At 35.2% G+C, this 19,329-nt stretch overlaps 1 protein-coding gene across 1 annotated transcript; it reads right to left on the reverse strand.

Moving 5' to 3' along the window:
- Nucleotides 1-10,648: 10,648 nt before the first annotated feature.
- LOC115991984 (chromatin assembly factor 1 subunit FAS1-like) lies at nucleotides 10,649-19,006 on the reverse strand. Its single transcript, XM_031116008.1, has 12 exons — nucleotides 18,323-19,006; nucleotides 17,206-17,305; nucleotides 16,860-17,007; nucleotides 16,620-16,743; nucleotides 15,860-16,206; nucleotides 15,453-15,770; nucleotides 14,561-14,642; nucleotides 14,304-14,444; nucleotides 12,772-13,179; nucleotides 12,427-12,564; nucleotides 11,126-11,171; nucleotides 10,649-11,035 (listed from the first exon to the last, which is right to left on the reverse strand). The coding sequence occupies exons 1-12, from the start codon at nucleotides 18,758-18,760 to the stop codon at nucleotides 10,902-10,904; spliced, it is 2,424 nt and encodes an 807-aa protein (XP_030971868.1). The 5' UTR covers nucleotides 18,761-19,006; the 3' UTR covers nucleotides 10,649-10,901.
- Between the last annotated feature and the right edge of the window lie 323 nt (nucleotides 19,007-19,329).

The following is a 19,329-nucleotide window of genomic DNA, read 5'->3' on the forward strand; positions in this document are numbered from 1 at the left end:
ATTTGGACCATACTACCCAATAGCTTCAACTGCCCATTTAAATTCATCTAAGCGAGCAACATTGAATGGTATATCGGCTAGATAAAATAGCCGGCCAATATACTGACAAACTTGTGCTCTTTTCTCTTTGTCAAGTTTATCATTGATGTTAGTTTGCTTCATCTTACCCTGTTTCCTAAATGCAACCACTTTTTCTGGCTTTAATCTTATAAAAGAATCCACGGGACCTTTCAACTTCTTAGACTTTGGCATTAATTTCATAGTTTTCACTTGGGTGCTACTGCCAACCCCTCTCTTACTAGAGCATATTTTTTCCCTTTTTGGATAACTTCTACTTCCTCTACCTTATCATCATCTACATCCTCAATTTCAATCATATTATCTATATCATCAAAATCGGGCATCTTGTCATAGTTCTCCTCGTCACTCTTCTTCTTTGCCATATACTGCGCAAGCTCTTCTCTAACATGATCAGGACATTTTAAACACTTTGTACTATTTTTAAAATTCCCTACTTGATGCTGCTTTGCTCTATGTATCCCTCCCTTTGTGACTTTATTACAAAAGAGGCAAGTCACTGCATTTTTGTCTTCAACATTAGCTAAATAATTATATTTCCATCTCGGATCTTTTCTCCTCCCATTATCTGAAGCCATTTTACATATAAAAAAATAAAACCCAATACAATACATTTATTAGGATTCTATATTAAGCTAGCTACGTATCATTTACTATGGTTTAAGCTCTAAAAATTGAGTGAAGTAATGAGTTCAAGAAAAGGGAAAGTTGCTAGAGACAAAGAGTCCAATAGAGAAGAGAAAAGGGGGGGGGGGAACAGAGAAAAAACAAAGAGGAGAGAGTTTTATATGCTCTAAAAAGGGGTAAAAAACAGAGAGTCCAACAGAGAAGAGAAAAGGGGGGCAAAAACAGAGAAAAAACAGAGAGGAGAGAGTTTTATATGCTCTGAAAAGGGGGAAAAAACAGAGAGTCCAACAGAGAAGAGAAAAGGGGGAAAAATAGAGAAGAAATAGAGAGGAGAGAGTTTTATATGCTTTGAAAGTGTGGACAACAACAAACTTACCAAAGCAATGTCGCGGTGAGAGAGAACTCAGGAAAAGAAAAAGTGTAAAAAAAAAACTAAAAGAATAGGAAAATATTACCTGATGTTGGTTGACTGCCGGCAGCCACTGGCCCACTCTCTTCCAAACCCTAGAAGAAGACGAAATACCTTTGCTCTGATGTTGGTTGACTGCTGCTTTGCTCTGAAAGTTGAGTGGTTCCCGAAACTTCTTTGTTTTATCTTATGTTTTATGCTTTTTTTTTATATTAATTTATTTGATATAGTGGGTGACAGCTCATCCCCACTGAGGTAACAGTTTTCAAACCAACCATACACCTCTTTAAATTTACAAAACATGCCATTAGAGCCCTTAAAAACACAAATCTGCCTCAGGCGCTCGCCTCTCGCCTAACAAAATACATCTGGGCAAGCGCCTAGGCTCTAGAGGCAAGCACCTCACTAAAGGCGCCTCGCTTGGGCGCCTAGGTGAGTGCCCGAAACGCCTTTGACTACATTGATTTTACTGCTATTGGCATGACTAGATGACTTTGACCATCTGATCTGCTGTATTCTCTTAAAATTAGGAAACATAGGCAGTGCCAGTATAGAAACAAAAAAATAAAAATAAAAAAATAAAAAAATAAATTTAAATCACAGGTACTATGTAAAAAGTATGCACATATCCACCCAAAATTTCCTAATACACGGGGTATATATTGGATTTTATGCTATCAGTTGCAAGGAATAGAATCACTGAGCATGGTTGCCTGACGGGACTCTCTAATTCTTCATACCTTATGATATATGAACAGATATTTTGCCTATACTGGGTGGCTTGCTTGATGATCTCATAATTCTGACTGTCCTAGTTAACAATCATCAAATACAAATTATGACAATCACATCTCCAATAATAGATAGGAATCTAAAATGTTTAAACCAAACGCTTTGCTTTGTTTAAGTGACTAGGATTTTTTTTTAAGCATCCATAAGAATGTCTAGACTAATTTGCTAGTTTTTTAAGAAACCAATTTGTTAATATTATATATGAAATGTTAGGTTATTTGAGTGGTTAGTGTACCGATACTCTATAATATTGAACTGCATAAGCATGATAATCCTCTTCTACCAAAATTTGTTTGAATTTTTTGTTTTCTTGCTTGCCATGTTCACTCTGCAATGCTTAATTAGCAAATCCAAACCCTAGGCTGAATTAACTTTGCATGTGGTCTGACTAGCAAAGTTATGATTGGAGCAATATCCACTTTCACATTAGTGCACCATTGACACCATTTTTATTATGCTCTAATCACAACTCATCAATAGTTTATGGAAAAAAAATTGTGAAAACTTTTGGTCCTAGACTTATTGGCGTAAGATGGGCCTGGTTGTGCAAATTCTTAACTCTGCCTCTCCTATGGATTCTGCTCCAAGAATCACAAATTGCAATTGTTTTTTTTTTTTTTTTTTTTTTTTTAGAGACAAAAATAAAGTGTCTTGTTTAAACATTGAGAGGTAAGACTTTGTCACTATGTCTGATGGTATTAGATTAAGCACTAAGAGGTCCCCAAATTTCTACAAGATTAATGAGCCCTAAAGTAATAGAAATATAGAATGGTATGGGGTTTGGAAAATGAGTTAAAAGGATTTTTTCTTTCAGTCATTTGAAAAGATAATAAATTAATTGGAGTTTGTCTTTTATCAGATGATCCAAAGCCAACAAAAAAAGTTGCGAAATTTTTTAAAATGATCTTGAAATGATCATAAACCGGAAACCTTCTACATCAATCTAAAACACCCAGATTCTATACTTCAACATATTTGGAATAAAAAACAGTTCTAAAATAATAACCAGCAAAATCAGAAACCCAATATCATATAAAAATAATAATAATAATAAAACAAATTTGCCAGAAAATTTTACTTCAACCACATAAAATCACAAACAAACAAACAAATAGCACTAAGAAAACAAAAAGCTTCAAACACCAACGGAGAGAGAGAGAGAGTCCTTACTTGCGATAGACGTGGAGTCCCTACCAGCAAAGCCACCCAAAATTAGTGTCTAAGGGAGAAAATGACGGAGTGAGGCTAAGCGACGAAGCTAGGAGGAGACGGAGCGAGGCGGAGTGACAGAGCAAAGAATCTTTGAAGAGTGAGAGGGAATGAGATTGAGAGAGATCGTGGAGACCCAGTTTGAAGAGTGAGAGTGAGAGGGAAAACCAAGTTTGAAGAGTGAGAGTGAGAGACTGTGAGAAGACTCGGTGTGTTTGAGTTTGAGTGATTTGTGTTTTGAGTTTTCTAGACACGTGGAGGGTTGAACTAAAATCGAGTTCAGAAGACTCGGGGGGTGTTTGGTAGAGTAGTTTAAAATGTGATTTTTTTTAGTTTTTTGAAATACGTGTGGGTGAAAAAGTGTGTGGAAATGTGTATAATATTGTTTAAAATGTAAAAATGTGAGTTTGAGAAGGGATACCAAACAGGCCCTCGGTTTCCGTTTCAACTAAATCAAGTCCTTTGGACTCGATTTCCTTTGAACCAAACCGAGTCCAATGAACTCGATTTTTGTGCCTACGTGGACCAGATGTCCACCTCCACAATGGGAAAATCAAGTATGTTATACTCGATTTATAACTCCAAAATCGAGTCCTTTGGTCTCAAGTTGTTAAATGTTAAATTAGTTTCAAAACTGTGCTAACTAACCAAATAGTTTGGCTTTTAATGTTATTTTCAAAAAAAATCCCAATTTTTATCCAAACCCATGAACCCACCCAAAACTCACTTAATTTGGATAAGTCTTGACCCAACCCAATTAAATATTTGGGTTAAATGGATAAGACCCAATGGATAATTCAATTAAATGGGCTTTGATAGTTAAACCGTTGGGTACCCACTTACCCATTTAAAATTTAAAGTTTAATACTTAAAAAAACAAAAAGCCAAAAACCCTACCAAACAATAAGACATCACAGCAGCTATAACCTACAGCCAGCCACCTCTTCCTCTATCTAATGTAAAAAATTTCTCCTCCATTTTCTAGGCATTTTCTCAGCTTTCAAACTAGACAAAATCTAAACACCTTTCCCCCTTTGACTTTGCCTCATAAAACACCCACAAAACCTCACTCACTCAAGCATAAAGAAGAAGACCACAAAACGAAAATCGGGGGAAACATCGTTGGGCTATGATTTGGATTCATGGCATCAAAAGCAACATTGGAGGGATCCAAGACGATGTGCTATGATTCGAACTCCATGGCATCAAAACCATGGATCTCATCCACTCAAATATGTCTTACCAATCTGTAATTACTCTATATTTTCCTTAATTTTTTACTAATCCTATTTTTGACTGTCGAGAAAAGTTATGAGAAAGAGAAAAATAGCTATCTTAGGTTCAGTTTGACGTTTGTGTATTTGCTATTTTGCTCTGTTTTAGGGCATAGTTTGTTTTAAGGGAAAATATTTTCTGGAGAAAATTTGAATTTGTTTTGGATTGAAAAATCTATGTAATTTGCAATTTTGCACATTTTAGCTCAAGGTGGATAAAGACTTGAGAATGATACCTCAATTCTCATGATTTAATTAATATTTTTTTTACTTATCTTCTGTTTGGTTGCCAAGAAAAGTTGGGAGAAAAAAAAATCTACAGGTTATTTTCAGTATTCTTATGTTTTGAGGGAAAGGTGAATTAGTTTTTCCCCCACCCCCCCCCCCAAAAAAAAAAAAAAAAAAAAAAAACCTCAAATGATTTGCATAGTATGGGTGTGAAAATTTTTCATGAGTAAGAGAATTTCTTGTTGAATTGCTGAATATGAATTTTATAATGGGTTAAATGTGTGGGTTGGAGATTAAATGGGTTAGGTAGATAATGGGTATTTAAATTTTTTTTAAATGGGTCATAAATGGATAAGTGAATAGTTATATATCCGACTCATTCATGACCCAACCCACCTAATTGCCACCCCTAACTATAGTTTAGGGGTTTGAGAATTGAGAGAGGCAGAGGCAAAGAAGGAGAGGGTAGTTTGTCGGGTTAGGAAGTAAAAAACTTAATAAAAAAAATTATTTATTTAAAAAATAATAGTTTATGTATCAGGTTTTACAAATATAAAATTAGATTTTGTGTTTTTTTTTTTTTTAATTATTGGGTTTTAGAAATATAAAATTAGATTTTTTTTTTTTAATAATTTATATAATGCTTGTAAGGACCGGATTTGAGTCCCTAGCCCAAAGAGTGGATGGACTTAGGTGCAAAAAGTCCAATACAATGAATTTGTAAAGGGTGGGTTGGAAAACTGGGCTTAATGAATCAGACGACAAACAAAGTGGATTCAGATGACAAGAAAATGAAAATAGACTGGTTCAATCTAAAGAAAAATCGTCTTCGGCACAATCTGAGGAAATCAGTTCTTATATATTTCTCTCAAGTTTGATTACAAGTTCAATTCTTGATTGCTATAGTGTTTTTCTCTTAACTTCTCGATCCCCCTCTCTCAGGATCTCTCTTCCATTTTATACTATCTTCCCCTTTCATCTCCACCTTTCACGTGCAGATCAGATCATTGGTGTTGATCCTTGTTCCATCAACACCTTCCTGAAATCTTTAGGGAGTAGCTATAAGGCTAAAAGTTACTATTCAGATATCACTTCCTCATTAATGCGGCCAGAGAGTTAGCTGCAGAGCCTTTAATGTAGTGGTAGCAGCTTTCCCTTTAGATATTTCATGTTCTCCATTTGTCTTATTCCCTCTGGATACTTATCCTCATCAATGGAATCATTCGGAACGTTGCTCTTGTCATCAGACCGCATCTTCTGACCTTGGCTTTGACCAGCCGAGGAAGCATTCATCCTCGGATCACTTCCTTGGAAAATAATGCCTAAATCTCTTTCTTTATTTATCAATACTGACCTCTATCCCATGTCTTTCCATCCTTGGGCTTATGAGGTGTCCTCGAACTAGGCCCTCGGCCCAATACATTCTACTGGGCCTAATATCCCTACAATGCTGATGTGTAAAAATGTGGGAGTTTTAAAAAAAAGTCAAACGCTAAGTCAAAGGCTTCGTTTATATATATATATATATATATATATATATAAAAAGATGAAACATTCATATACATGTTCCAAAAACAAATTTGTTAAACATTGTGGTCTTTTAAAGTACTCTCTACCATAATTACAATATATGTTGGATTGTACTCTTTCAAAGGTACTTATTGAAATTTATTTTCTCCAAAACAAAGTTCTCTATACGCATGAATCTGATGTTTTGTGAAAAATATGCACACAAAAAATATGGGACCAAAATTTCTTGGAAATTTGTTATATTAACTTTAGAATTTAGCTTTAACCTTCTTCTTAAGAGTTTCTTTTTTTCCTAATGAATCAAAATCTGGAAACAGTGATGAGATGGTGCCTAATCAAAAGTCCTTAAGTTCAATGGAGTGGCATAATGGAATGGGATGAGGGGCATCTTTAAGTTTAAACCCCAAGCACTGATATATGAATATTAGAGGACAGTTATATGCAGATTTTCCTCATGGGCTACTCTCTACCATATTTATAAGCAAAGAAATGTTACCAATGATCAAAGCAAGGTTAAAATAAATGAAGACATTATGAAATTGATTAGGTGGGAAATCTAGAATAAAGTTTAGCTTAATGGTAAATTGTAATTCTATTGAACTATCTTAGCAAAAAAGAAAAACACTATTGATCTAGATAGTTTGCAATCTACGAGGGATCTGATGCTGTTTTAAGAGTGGAACAAATTCAATTTTCAAGAGAATGAGTGGGGTGTATTTTGTTGCCGTGTTTGGTGTCGTGCCGTTTAGGTCCTCTAAGGGACTATTTTTATTTATAGTTGTAGTTTTGAAAGTGTATCTCGAAAAGTCAAGTTGTGTTTCTGTTGTACAAATTTATTTTATTTTCTCTCTGGTGTCTAGATTTGTTGCCATCACTAGCTATTTCTATAGTTTGAATGGTAGCTTAACTTGATGTAAAACATTCCTTTCAAATATTCAACAAAATAAGAAAAATAAACCTAATATTTCTTTAAATCTCATTTTCAAAAGTTTTCAGTGAGTTCAATTTAGCATTTTCTTAATTTGTTAAAAGTGGACAAAAATATAGTCATATATATTATATTAAGTGGAAGTACAATTAGAACTCAAATTAAACCGAAATTATTTTTTAAGTGTAGTCAAAAAATATCATGAAAATTGTTTAATAACCCAAGCTTAACTTTAATAGCATCACTACAATTGACCATTCCCATACGTAAGTACGAGTAACATACTAGTAGATTACAAATGGCAACTGTCATTCCTATATCAACTTGTAATATTTCTTTTAGGGGACCAATTGCCAGTTAACGTTCTTAGGGAGAAATTATTGGTTCCTCCGGGAGGACCACTAATGTGGTCTTACCTGTTCCTGCCAGCCAATAGGAAAGTGCCACGTGGCCATTTTTCTGACTCAACTCCACATCATCACTTCCCATTAACTTAACTATTGTTAACAAAACCAAACCAAGGTTAAAACTCAGCTCCACTTACCCATAGCCAGAAACCCAAAATCAAAATTTCTCTCAAACACATCTGCCTCTTTCATTCTCTCTCCCTCTAGCTCTATTTCCCCAATATCTCTCTAGAGAAGAAATTCCCCCTCTCCTTCTATATGAAATTGAAATTCAAAGAAGTGTTAAGCCATGGAAGGCCACGTGGAGGAAAAGACTAAGAGAAAGGCAACAAAAAAGCAGAAATTAATCAAGAATATTAAATCTAAATAAAAGTGAATCGAAGAAGAAAAATTAAGAATGAAACCTATAAATTGCATCACTGACTGGGATGGGCTTGGTGTGATGGTGCAGGGGATTTAGCAGCAAATGGGATGGCGTTTGCATGTGGATGGTTTGTGGCTTGTAGTAGTGGTCTTTGTCGTGGGTCTAAGGAAGGAGATATATGTTGGTTTGTGGGAATGGTGGGTATGGTAGGTTTTGATTCTTTGGATGCTCTGTCGTGGGTCTGAGGAAGGAGATTTCTACGGTGGTTGGTGGTCTACATTTTGGAGGAAGGAGAAGTGGTCTTTGTCGTGGGTCTGAGGAAGGAGATCTCTGTTGGTTTGTGGCTATGATGGGTTTTGATTGAGGAATCTATGGGTAGGGTGGGTATGGTGTCTTTGCTGTGGGTCTGAGGAAAATTCAAAGTCATGTTTTGTTCTCTTGTTCATACGTTATAATCTGAGTTTGGATATTTTGTGCTTGTTCTGCGAACTAATGAATCAATAATGTTTGAAAAATTTTCGACCTTGAGAAGTTCTTGGCATGTTTAAAACATATGCTGGATCCCTATTGAAATCCATTCATCCATCTTCCGAAAGCCAATAGAAAACAAACTTGGAAAAAGGGGGAAAGAATCTCAATTGAGAAACTAAGAATTTTTTTTTTTTTTTTACTCACCTATGAAAATTACAACCTCAAACAAACACACTTAATTTGCAGATGAAGAGGAAAATCGTTTCCCTTCTTTCATCATTCATTAATCTTAAACTACATAACATTTATATATATATATATATATATATATTTAAATTACAAGCTTCTATTCTCAAATATTATCTTGTGAAAACGGCAGTCTTCCACGGCTTAACACTTCTTTGAATTTCAATTTCATACAGAGGGAATTTCTTCTCTAGAGAGATATTGGGGAAATAGAGCTAGAGGGAGAGAGAAAGAAAGAAGCAAATGTGTTTGAGAGAATTTTTGATTTTGGGTTTCCAACTATGGGTAAGTGGAGCTAAGTTTTAACCTTGGTTTAGTTTTGTTAACAATAGTTAAGTAAATGGAAAGTGATGATGTGGAGCTAAGTCAGAAAAATGGCCACATGGCACTTTCCTATTGGCTGACAAGAGCAAGGAGGACCACATCAATGGTCCTCCTGGAGGAACCAATAATTTCTCATTCCTAGGGCCATATATCACATATGCATCCAATGTTCAATTTTTCTTTAGGGCCATATGAAAAGGGTTTAGTTTGCATCCAATATTCAATTGTTCTTAAGGCCATATGACAAGGGATTTGACTTGTCAACTGCATTAATGTACTTATCAATTGCATCTAGTACAAGATACGCACATCACTGAAGATCTTGCACTGAGCACTAAACAAGACATGATCTTCAATAATCATGTTTAGTGCTCAGTGCATGATCCCCAGTGACGTGCATATCTTGTAATGGATGCAATTGATCAGTACATTAATTCAGATGCTCAGACTAGTTCTAGGGATATTTGGACTCAGGAGTTCAGAACTTTACTTAGGCTGTGTTTGTTTTGGGTGAAAATCACTTTTGGAAATGATTTTCCGTAAATGCGGGTGTTTGGTTGGTTTTGAAAATAGAATTTTCTGGAAATTATATTCATTTGACCGTAAAAAATAAGCTTTGACCACGGAAATTCAAGTCCGTTCCTATTTTCACTTCAAATGGTTTCCGAAGAGAGAGAGAGAGAGAGAGAGAGAGAGAGAGAGAGAGAAGAGGGAGCCTAGATCACGCCTTCGACGTCGCCAGCGAACCCTGAGCTCTAGTCTGACGATCACACGCACCAGATCGCACCGGTCTCGTCGATCGCAGCACCGCGCCAATCGCACCGCACCGTTCAATCTCGCCGCTCGATCTCGCCTCCGCGCGATCTTGCCTTCGACCCACTGATCTCTCTCTGTGTGATTTTGATTTCTGGTGTTGGGATTTGGCTATGATTTGTTTTGTGGATTAGGATTTGGCTGTGATTTTGAAATTTTCTGTAATAAAATTTGTTTGGATACTGAGAAAATAACTGAGAAAATGTGAAAAAATTGTAGGAAAATAGCATTTTCAAAATAGAACCAAACACACGAAAATATTTTCTACAACAATTTTCATAATACAACCAAACATTTGAAAATATTTTCCTTTTCGAAAAATAGCATTTCCGAAAAATAAATATTTTCTGGAAAATATTTTACAGGAACCAAACACAACCTTAATCTCTGCAGTTAGTTTGGTCCAAATTTTGACCCATCATTAGGCTCGCTTGTGTATCTAATATCTTTTCTTTGGGGCTCCTTTCTTGACTTTTACTGCAATTAGACCACTTCATCACCTAGTAAATGCCACCAATGACCCATTCGACAAATACAAATATTTCACCACCACGCACTCTTGACGCAATAGTCACTCTACAAGTATAAGTGATTGTAAGATGTGAAAAGATAAGGGCCAAAATTCAAGTCTCCAAAAAGAAGTTTCACACACATATACACTTAAATTATACTAGACTAAAATTTCTATCTTGTATTATAAAAGATTAAAATATTTCTTAGTAAAATTTATTTCAAGGAAAAACACTCTTAAAAATTAATGCAACAAATGAGAGTTGCTTTGCTAATCCAGTTTTCAGAAGCGAACGCATGCCACAACCATACTATGGCACTAATGAGAGTTGCACGGCTAATATCACCAATGAACCCCATGACCATACTATGGCACCGATCAAAGGATGCAGCTAGCTTGTAAATATTGCAAAATGGCTCGAATAAACATTTCCTGAATTCAGTCTAATTAACGTAAGCTTTTTCTGGCCCTTGGTCCACTTTGTACTTGTGCAAACAAAGCACTTGAAAAGAATGTTTTGCAAAACAAATTCCTTCTAATTCATGTGTCTAAAACAAAAATGGTCACAATTCAGTATACAAAAGGATCAGGAGATTGATAAAATACATGAACATGGGCAAGAGGGAGAAAATTGTGAGGGAAACTAAACAAAAGCAAGGATGCTACAGATGATTATATGTGCAACTGTTCTTATTGGTCAGTGAAACTTGGCTTCAAAGATGGCTGAGGTGAGGTTTCATTGGGGTTAATATTTCTACCAGCAGGCGGCAAACACCTTTTTGAGAAAAATGTAGCTATACTTTTCGTCCTCCCACCACCCTTTTCTGGGAATGAAAAAAAGAAAACTGACTTAATCTCAGAGAAATATATCCTAAGATAAATTTAAGAAAATCCAGATCAGTGTGCATATATACCTGGCGAAATCGACATGCCAAGTTTGTTGAGAATTTCTTTCTTGACCTGCATCACAAGATATCATAAATTAAGAAAACTTGTTTTCAGCAACTTTAGACTGCGTCATGGACCTATATTTTCAAAACTGGTAAGCAGCATCTTCAATGATATACCATGTAGTGACATCATGAAGAAGCATATCCTAAGGGGCAAACAAAGGAATCAGGGAGCAGACCCAAATGTGAAAGCTTAAGAATTTAAGCCCTCTCTAGGGCAGAAGGTGGTTAAATGGGTGAATTGTACTATTAGGTGTAACTAATCGGAAACCCGTGTGATGCGCAAGAAAATTTTGTCTAAAAGTATGTTGGTCTCAAGATTTGCATAAAAAGTATAATTAAATTATATTGGTCTCAAACTGAAACAATAAATACCATTGTTTTAAAAACCGGACCAAACCAGACCGGCCGGTTCAACTGAGAACCAGGAGCCAATCCAGTCCGGTAAAAACCCCTAAAATTGGTGAAAACGGTCAAACCAGGTTGAACCGGGAATTTTGAAAAAAAGGGTTCGGCTCTCGGTTCAGTTTTTAAAACCATGACTTTCAAGTTTCATCAATACGTGGGGGAGGAGAGTTTGTAAGTGGGTTAGCTTTCATCTACACATGGGAAATGACCATGCTTAGGTCATAATATGTAAGGGAATAAGTGGGCTTGGGCTTTTCATAAAGTTTGGTCTGATTTGGCCTAATTTTCAACAGCAGCCCGTCTTTTAGATGATAGTAAAAATAAGTTAACCTGATCTTTTGGGTAACAGTAAAAAAATTTAATGAGAAAAGACTAAAGAGGCTAAATGCAAATTAGAGCGCCAAATAACAAGACCTCATGCTCTCTCACATGATGTTTCTGCTTATATATATATATATATATATGCATGTATGTATATATATATATATATATGCATGTATGTATATATATATTGATTAGGATGACCCGTCAAGGAGAAGCACATCAAAAAGGGCATGATGCATATATTAAGAAGTTTGTATGTAATTGAATCCTTTCTTTCCCTCTTCATTTTTTTGGGCACATGTCTAGCTTTACTTTTAACATCGGATCAGTTCATCCAAATTTCCAACCATTCCCTAATGTCCATAGTGCCACAAGAAAGTTTGGAGTTTGGCCATTCCCTCTCTAATAGTGTGTATATATTTATAATCCAAATAATTTTCCAAAATCTCCATTTTCATAATTCTTTACTAATGCCTAAAGAAATGCATGCACACAGGTATCCTAGCCCTCACCATTCAGAAAGAGTCACTGACCTGCCAACGATTATCAACAAAATCCGATATTTCCCGCACTCTATTTTTTAACACAGACTTTGAGGCAGCAGGGAACTTCTGCTGCAAAGATTCTATAACCTTATTGATACCCTGTGGGGATGACTGAATTGCAGACACCTGAGGGGAATCAAAAAAGGCAGGCTGCTGTTAGTAGCCAAAGATTGTATGCCATAATGCCATAACAATAAAATCAATCGCAGAAACAAAACATTGCAATAATCCTACTCCCTCCTGACATTTCATAGTATCAATAAGAGCAGGAAAAAAAAACATTTTTCTCAAGAACTTCTAGCTTTTACATCTAGAATGAAATGCACAACTTACAACTGTAGGCAAGTCTGTGTCTGGAATGTTATTCACAGTTGAGACCAGTGTGGTACTGCTCTTGCCACTTGATAGGCAAGCTTCTTGATCCTCATCTTCCATGTTTTCAATTGATATCTCTACACTATCAGGGAAAATACACATACTCAGAGCTTGCAAACACATCTGCTCCAGTTTAGGAGGACCAATAAGATCTTCTGCCATTAAGAGAGCAGACTTCTCATGCATCAAATTTAATACAATCAAGGGCTGGTTTCTCCGAAGAGCTTGCTCTGTCAAATTGTTTAGATATTTTTGCTGTCGAAGCAATGTGCAGAACTCCCCACTCTTTGAGTCTTCCTTACAACTAGGAGAGCTTCTTGCCTCCTCAACTACGACATCAGTTTCCATTCTGTCAACTTGTACTCCCTGCAGCACAAATCAAGCAATTTTTTGTTAAAATAGTATATATACATATGGAGAGAGAGAGAGAGTATTTGAAATGGCTTTGATATATTGTGAAAGGACAGATGCTAGAGATAGTCTTTTAGGTGGCTTGTGTGGAATGCACTCAAGATTTTTGAACTTATGGCTAGATATTAGTCCCTTGGGATCAGTAAACAAAGAGTGAATTCCTAGTGACAATCCCAGACAATCCCAGTTGTGATCTATTCTTTCATTCCATTTCATCTTTCAAAATTTTAAAGCCATCAAATATTTATATCTTTATTATCTACAAACAAACTGTCAGTCTCAGCAAAGTTACAGAAAATTTTTACTGCAAACATGCAAAGACCTTTTGAGACCCTAATAGAGTAAACTAGACAGGTTTCAAATATGTCCATGAAGCTACTACTTAAATGTACTTCAATGAGTACCACATTCTCATTACTCAAGTATCAAACAGCTAAGACATTCTATTATCTTCTTGGGACCTCATACTTAATGAAAAACATTATACAGGTTGACTATTAGTTTGCATTTCTAAAAACTATTTTGATGTCTTAGTACTTCTGCCAGGAAAACACTTTTATATTGATATTATAAGAAAGAGGTGACATTCATTTGAAATGAGCACTTAGTCAGAACAAATAGGAAAAAGGAGTTTTCCATAATGTCGTTTTAATCAATGCAGATGGTCTAAAAAGAGGTGAACTCCAATTCAACTTCTCTAAGAAGGATTAAGGAAATGTGAAAACGCAAAAGATGTAGCAACTTAATTTAAAATATTTTGCAAGCCCTTTTCATTGTACTTGTAGTATGAACCAGTAAAATCACTACCAATGCATAAGGGAAAGAACTGTCATAACTTCAAAATAAGTGAGCAATTTGGGACATAAGCTTTGTCATTTTGAGTGTAAGTAAATTTTTCAACTAGTATATCATGTTAACAAAGCCACTAAAGCAATGTATGGATCATCCACAAAACTGTACATTAACTATATACCAATACAAACATTACTTTTACTTTTTTTTCCTTGGAAGGGGAAGAAGAGAGTGCCTATCATCAGGCATAAGGCGAAATCCAGCTTCTCAGCTGTCAGAAGTCATACCTCATTTTCCGAGAGATAACCATCAGGTACAAAAAAGCCATCTTCACTTTCCTCTTCATCATCAACTCTTGAACATCCTTCCTCTAAAGTTTCCTCCTCTTCATCTTTATCACAATCTGAAAGACTTTCTCCAGGATCCTCCTGGACAATGATGATGTCAGTTTTGAACTTCATATTTAGAATATTGATTAATTTAATGATTTCCATGAAAGAAAGAAAACTGGATTCACTTTTACTAAAGATAACTCAGATAATACCTCCTCCCATTCATCGTCACTATCAATGTCATACTCCACATCTGGGTCCTTCTTAAAAGGATGGCGCGGGCCAACAACATGACTGAAGATGCATTAAAGCACATAAAATCAATGCCAAATTCCAGTTAAACCTTACAGCAATAAATGTCAATTGTTCCTTCATTAGAGACCATACATTTCATAGATACAAAACAAAACTGCAAGCTAGACCACAGATACTAATATCAGACATACTCAGAAGATGCTACAATTAAATTTCCAACACTTGCATTGAAGGCAGTTAAAAATAAAAATCCAATCTGACATAAAAATTACTTAGACTAGGAGCACATGAGTAATGACTCTATTCTAGAGACAACACTAATGCACAAATTTTGGAAGAGCACAAATACTTAAGCTCATTCATTGTCTTGTTCAATCATACATTATACATGCATACACTGAAAACAGAGAACGAACACCGTGACTTGAATCTCCTAACTGCATGATTAATGAATTCTTAACCACAACTTATATAATCACATTGAAAAGTTCAAATCCTTAAAATAGTTCAAAGGGCTTAGTTAAGAATTTTATGGTCCAACTCATTGAAACTTATTTAATTTGCTTTTAAAATTGATTTGTTTACAACCACTCCACATCATTCTGTGGATATAGAAATGTTGCTGAAGCTGAAGCCCCACATGTCCAATTAAACTACAAAAGGAAATCCAAACAAAAAACCAAGCATATAAAGCACAGAAGAGCTAAAGGATAGTTGGATTCTTCAAGAATGATTTTGTTAGATTTACTGCTTTAAAACACACTATGTTAAATAATCCAATAAGATCTAGCTTAGCCTCACAGAACAGACGACAAATTCAAAATCATAAGTCATAACACAGGAGCTCACCTTTTTTTATGCCAAATACCATAAAATGCAGGTCTATGGCTCTTAGCAAACTGCAACAACTGCTTCTTCTGGTTAAACTTCTTGACATCAGGGAGAGAACTATCTGTAGCTTGGGAAAATCTATCATCAGAAATCTGTTCTCCCCATCCATCTGCAAGCTTATCTATGTTCAAGTCATCATCACGAGCCACCACTCTATTAGCTGAGAGCTTAAGTTCCTTAAATAGTTCAGTCTTAGGCTTCTGACGTATTCCCCAATGTTGTTTTCTGTTTGAACGTATAGAGTGACCTAAGCAATGCCAGGAAGACAAGTGTACCCTGCACAGTGTAACAAATTTCAAATTACAAGAGTTTTGAGATAAACATGGCCTACAAAATTAAACAGTACAATAAAGGAGGAAACCTACTTCCAAACATCGTCTACACCAATCTCATCATTTGTTGAAAGAGCACAGTCCATTGACACAGTAACTGCATCAGGCATTTTTTCACTCTTTTTACTTGTTGAATCACATGTAGCTATTTTAGTTGAAGATTGGCCATTGTTACACATAGGGCTAGTTTTGCTTTTTTTAAGAAAACGTTCCATGATTGAAGCCTGCTTTTGTATAGAAAGTTGCTTTTTCAATTCAGCTTCTTCCTTTTCTCGACGCCGCTGATCCCTCTCAGCTTCCTCTTGCTGCTTCCGTAACTGTTTCCTCATTTCAGACTCTTCCTTTTCACGGCGCTTTTCGTCTTTTTCAGCCTCCTTTTCCTGAGATATTTAAATGATTCAAAGAAACATGAATAAGAAGCAGAGAAAGTTATCAACGGTTAAGTCAGCAATATCTACCTTAATTATATATGGGGAATGATATCAGTATATTAGGAATGGGATAAACTTATACAGTTAGATTTATATATCATATTCAACTCAATCCATGAAATAGAACCTCGCATGCTGTTTGCAAACAAATGAAAATCTTGTTCTGCACATGAAATTAATATCTATGAGAAATTTTTCCTTGTTTATTTGTTTTGCAGTTTAGTAAACTTACAGGAGCAATTATATGATTTACAATACCTTATCCCAGTAAAATTCCCCTACAACAGAAGCTACAGGCCTACAGCCATGACTAAATGACATTTAACAGAACCAAAAAAAAAAAAAAAAAAAACAACACTTACATTTTGTAATTTTTCCTTTTGAAGTTCACGTTCCATTCTTTTCTTCTCTTTTTCAACATCTCTATTATTTCTCTCCATGTCTTTAATTCGCATTTTGCCTTCTCGCTTTGCTTCCTTTTCAGCCCTACAACAGCAGATTTAGCCAGGAAAAAAATCATTTAAAAAGAATATTTAAAAAAAAAAAACATTTAAAAAATAAATTAAAGCACCAGATCTCATAGATCCAGTGCAGATACGTACATGTCTGCCCCATTTTTCTGTAACAGCTTATCCATATATGAACGAATATCTGCTTCCTTATGCACTTTACCAAGCTTTTCAACTGCCTTTGCCAGGTCGTGTTTGTAACTCTTATTGCTTTCTGACTTTTGTAATGTTGTCATCATTGCTGAAATATGCCACAGACTACATTAGAGCACCAAACAAACTTAGGTGTGCATAAAAAATTACTAGAAAACCTTAAAAGAATACCAAAGTTTTGCTTTACATCTGCACATATCAGTAAAAATTATTGCCCTAAGCCACTATATAGGCCCCTCTCTTATAAATCAAGCCATCAAACCATACATCTAAGGAATCATATTACCAGAAACAGCAGTAATCCTCTCATGGATCTTTTTTCGACAAGTGCGGCGAAGATTCAATTCTGCACGTATTGCTTTTGGAATCAACTTCATATCCCTTGTCTATGCAATAATATAATATATATATAAAAAAAAAAAAAAAAAAATCAATTAATAGACCTGTAGAGATTACATACAGCTAATGAAAGCAAAGTGATTTACAATCAACAAAGTATAATGTGCTATATAGACATTGCAAATAGGCAAACAGTAAGTAATGCAATCTCCCATAAAATTTGCTGTAAGTGATGAGAAATAACATGGCATGTCGGAACACAAGAAAGACTCGGTACACACAAGAAAGACTCTGTACACACAAAAAAGTCAGTACATTGCAAAGAAAGTAATAATTTGAATCATTAATAAGCCAACAAACTGAGCACACTGCAAAGCACGTAAAAAAAAAATTAGAGTTATCAAGTAAGCACTGCAAATCAAAGCGAAAACAAAGCTCAGAATAGCTCGAAAAACAAAACAGCTGATAGCAAATATGTCAAATTTCCAATAAAAGTCCAGACAAATTGCTGTTCCCCATTTGATGTAATGTCTTAAAGAACAAGAACGACACAAAATGAATAAAAATCATTGATACTGAGAAGAGATTAATGAAACATTGAAACTATTCCCCTTCCAACACCAAATTAGATATACCCACATACATTAATTGAACATAACACAGTTTAAGCATATCCATAGTCTCAAAAAGATTCACATAAACATCAATAATTGAAACAGATATAAAATCTATTGCAAAAACTCAGAAAGCAAAATCAAACAAGACCCATCACCATATCCGAAATAACTAACAATCACATTAAATAAATAAAGCAAAAAATGTACCACATCCAACACATAACCATCGATAAAAAATAAACAGATTCATATTCAATTGCAAAAAAAAAAAAAAAAACCCAGAATCGAGAATCAAGCACAAATGAACCTCATAAACCCATCACCCAAATAAACAAATAAAAAATAAAAACTGCAGAAACCACCCATTTCACAAAAGAAATATAGAACTTGAGAAAAAGCAATAATCAAAATGAAATTAAGATTTCAGAAAAATGGAAAACCCATTACCTCCCAACACCAAAGACAAGTCTGAGACTGATCCTCAAGCACATCAGCCTCCACATTAGGCACTCCATACATCACTCTCTGCCCAACCTTTAACACACTATTCTTCACATTCGCCGCACTCATTCCATCTTTCAACTTTTGATGAATCTCCTCCACAAGCTTCGACAAAGGAAGCTCAGACTCTTCCATCAACACCGCCACAGTGCTGGAACTACTACTACACATTCCCACATCGAAAAAAACCTTCTTCTCCTTCATTTCCTTGTAGTACTTAAACAAGCCATCAAGCTCCAACCTTAGATCCTCCATTTGAGCCGCTTTTTCTTCTGGTTTCAGAGTCTCTGGACACACTCTCTTTCGCTTCTGGGTCTTTCTGGGGACATCAGAGCCGTCCATTTTTGGGTCTTCATCAACGTCGATTGTCATTACCATTTCCATATGATATCAGAGACAAGATTCAGACGACGGCGTTTTTGAGAAATGGGGTTTCAGGCTTCAAGTTTCAATAAGGAGTAGTGGGAGTTTGCTTTTGCTCTCAGATTTATTTATTTTTTTAAAACCTCACACAATCTCACAAACACAAAAGACCATGTTTGGTTCACCTTTTTTTCCTTTTTCTTTTTGAGGTTAGACAGTGTGAAAAATGGTTAATACTTGATGATAGTCTTTTCTTTTCTCTTTTTTTTATGATAGTCTATTTGAAATATATAAAACAAATTTATAAAAGTAATTTATTATTAATAATAAATTATTTTGTAGATGATGATTTTCCCTCCAAGATATTTGGTTTTTTTTTTTTTTTTTTTGGGGTGTGGAAAATTAAAAAGAGACATTTCTAAGTATTTGATAATAACCTGAAACTGATTTAATTATTTTTATAAAAAAAAATACAATTTAATTGTTTTGTGTTTTGGGTGATTCCCGCCGAGAACCATAAGAGGCTGATTTTGGCTCCAAAATTAATTTTGTGCGCTCTTTTATGGAGCTTCGTTTCGCGCGCCTTTATT

This window comes from Quercus lobata, chromosome 1 (genome assembly GCF_001633185.2).
Source record: "Quercus lobata isolate SW786 chromosome 1, ValleyOak3.0 Primary Assembly, whole genome shotgun sequence".
In the NCBI taxonomy this organism is placed as follows: Eukaryota; Viridiplantae; Streptophyta; class Magnoliopsida; order Fagales; family Fagaceae; genus Quercus; species Quercus lobata.

Coding starts and splice junctions, on each gene's coding strand:
- LOC115991984 (XM_031116008.1), bottom strand. CDS start 18,760: ATGGAAATGGTAATGACAATCGACGTTGATGAAGACCCAAAAATGGAC. Junction 17,008..17,205: donor GAGGATTACTGCTGTTTCTG/GTAATATGATTC, acceptor GGCATATTTCAG/CAATGATGACAACATTACAA. Junction 16,207..16,619: donor AAAAGGAAAAATTACAAAAT/GTAAGTGTTGTT, acceptor TAAATATCTCAG/GAAAAGGAGGCTGAAAAAGA.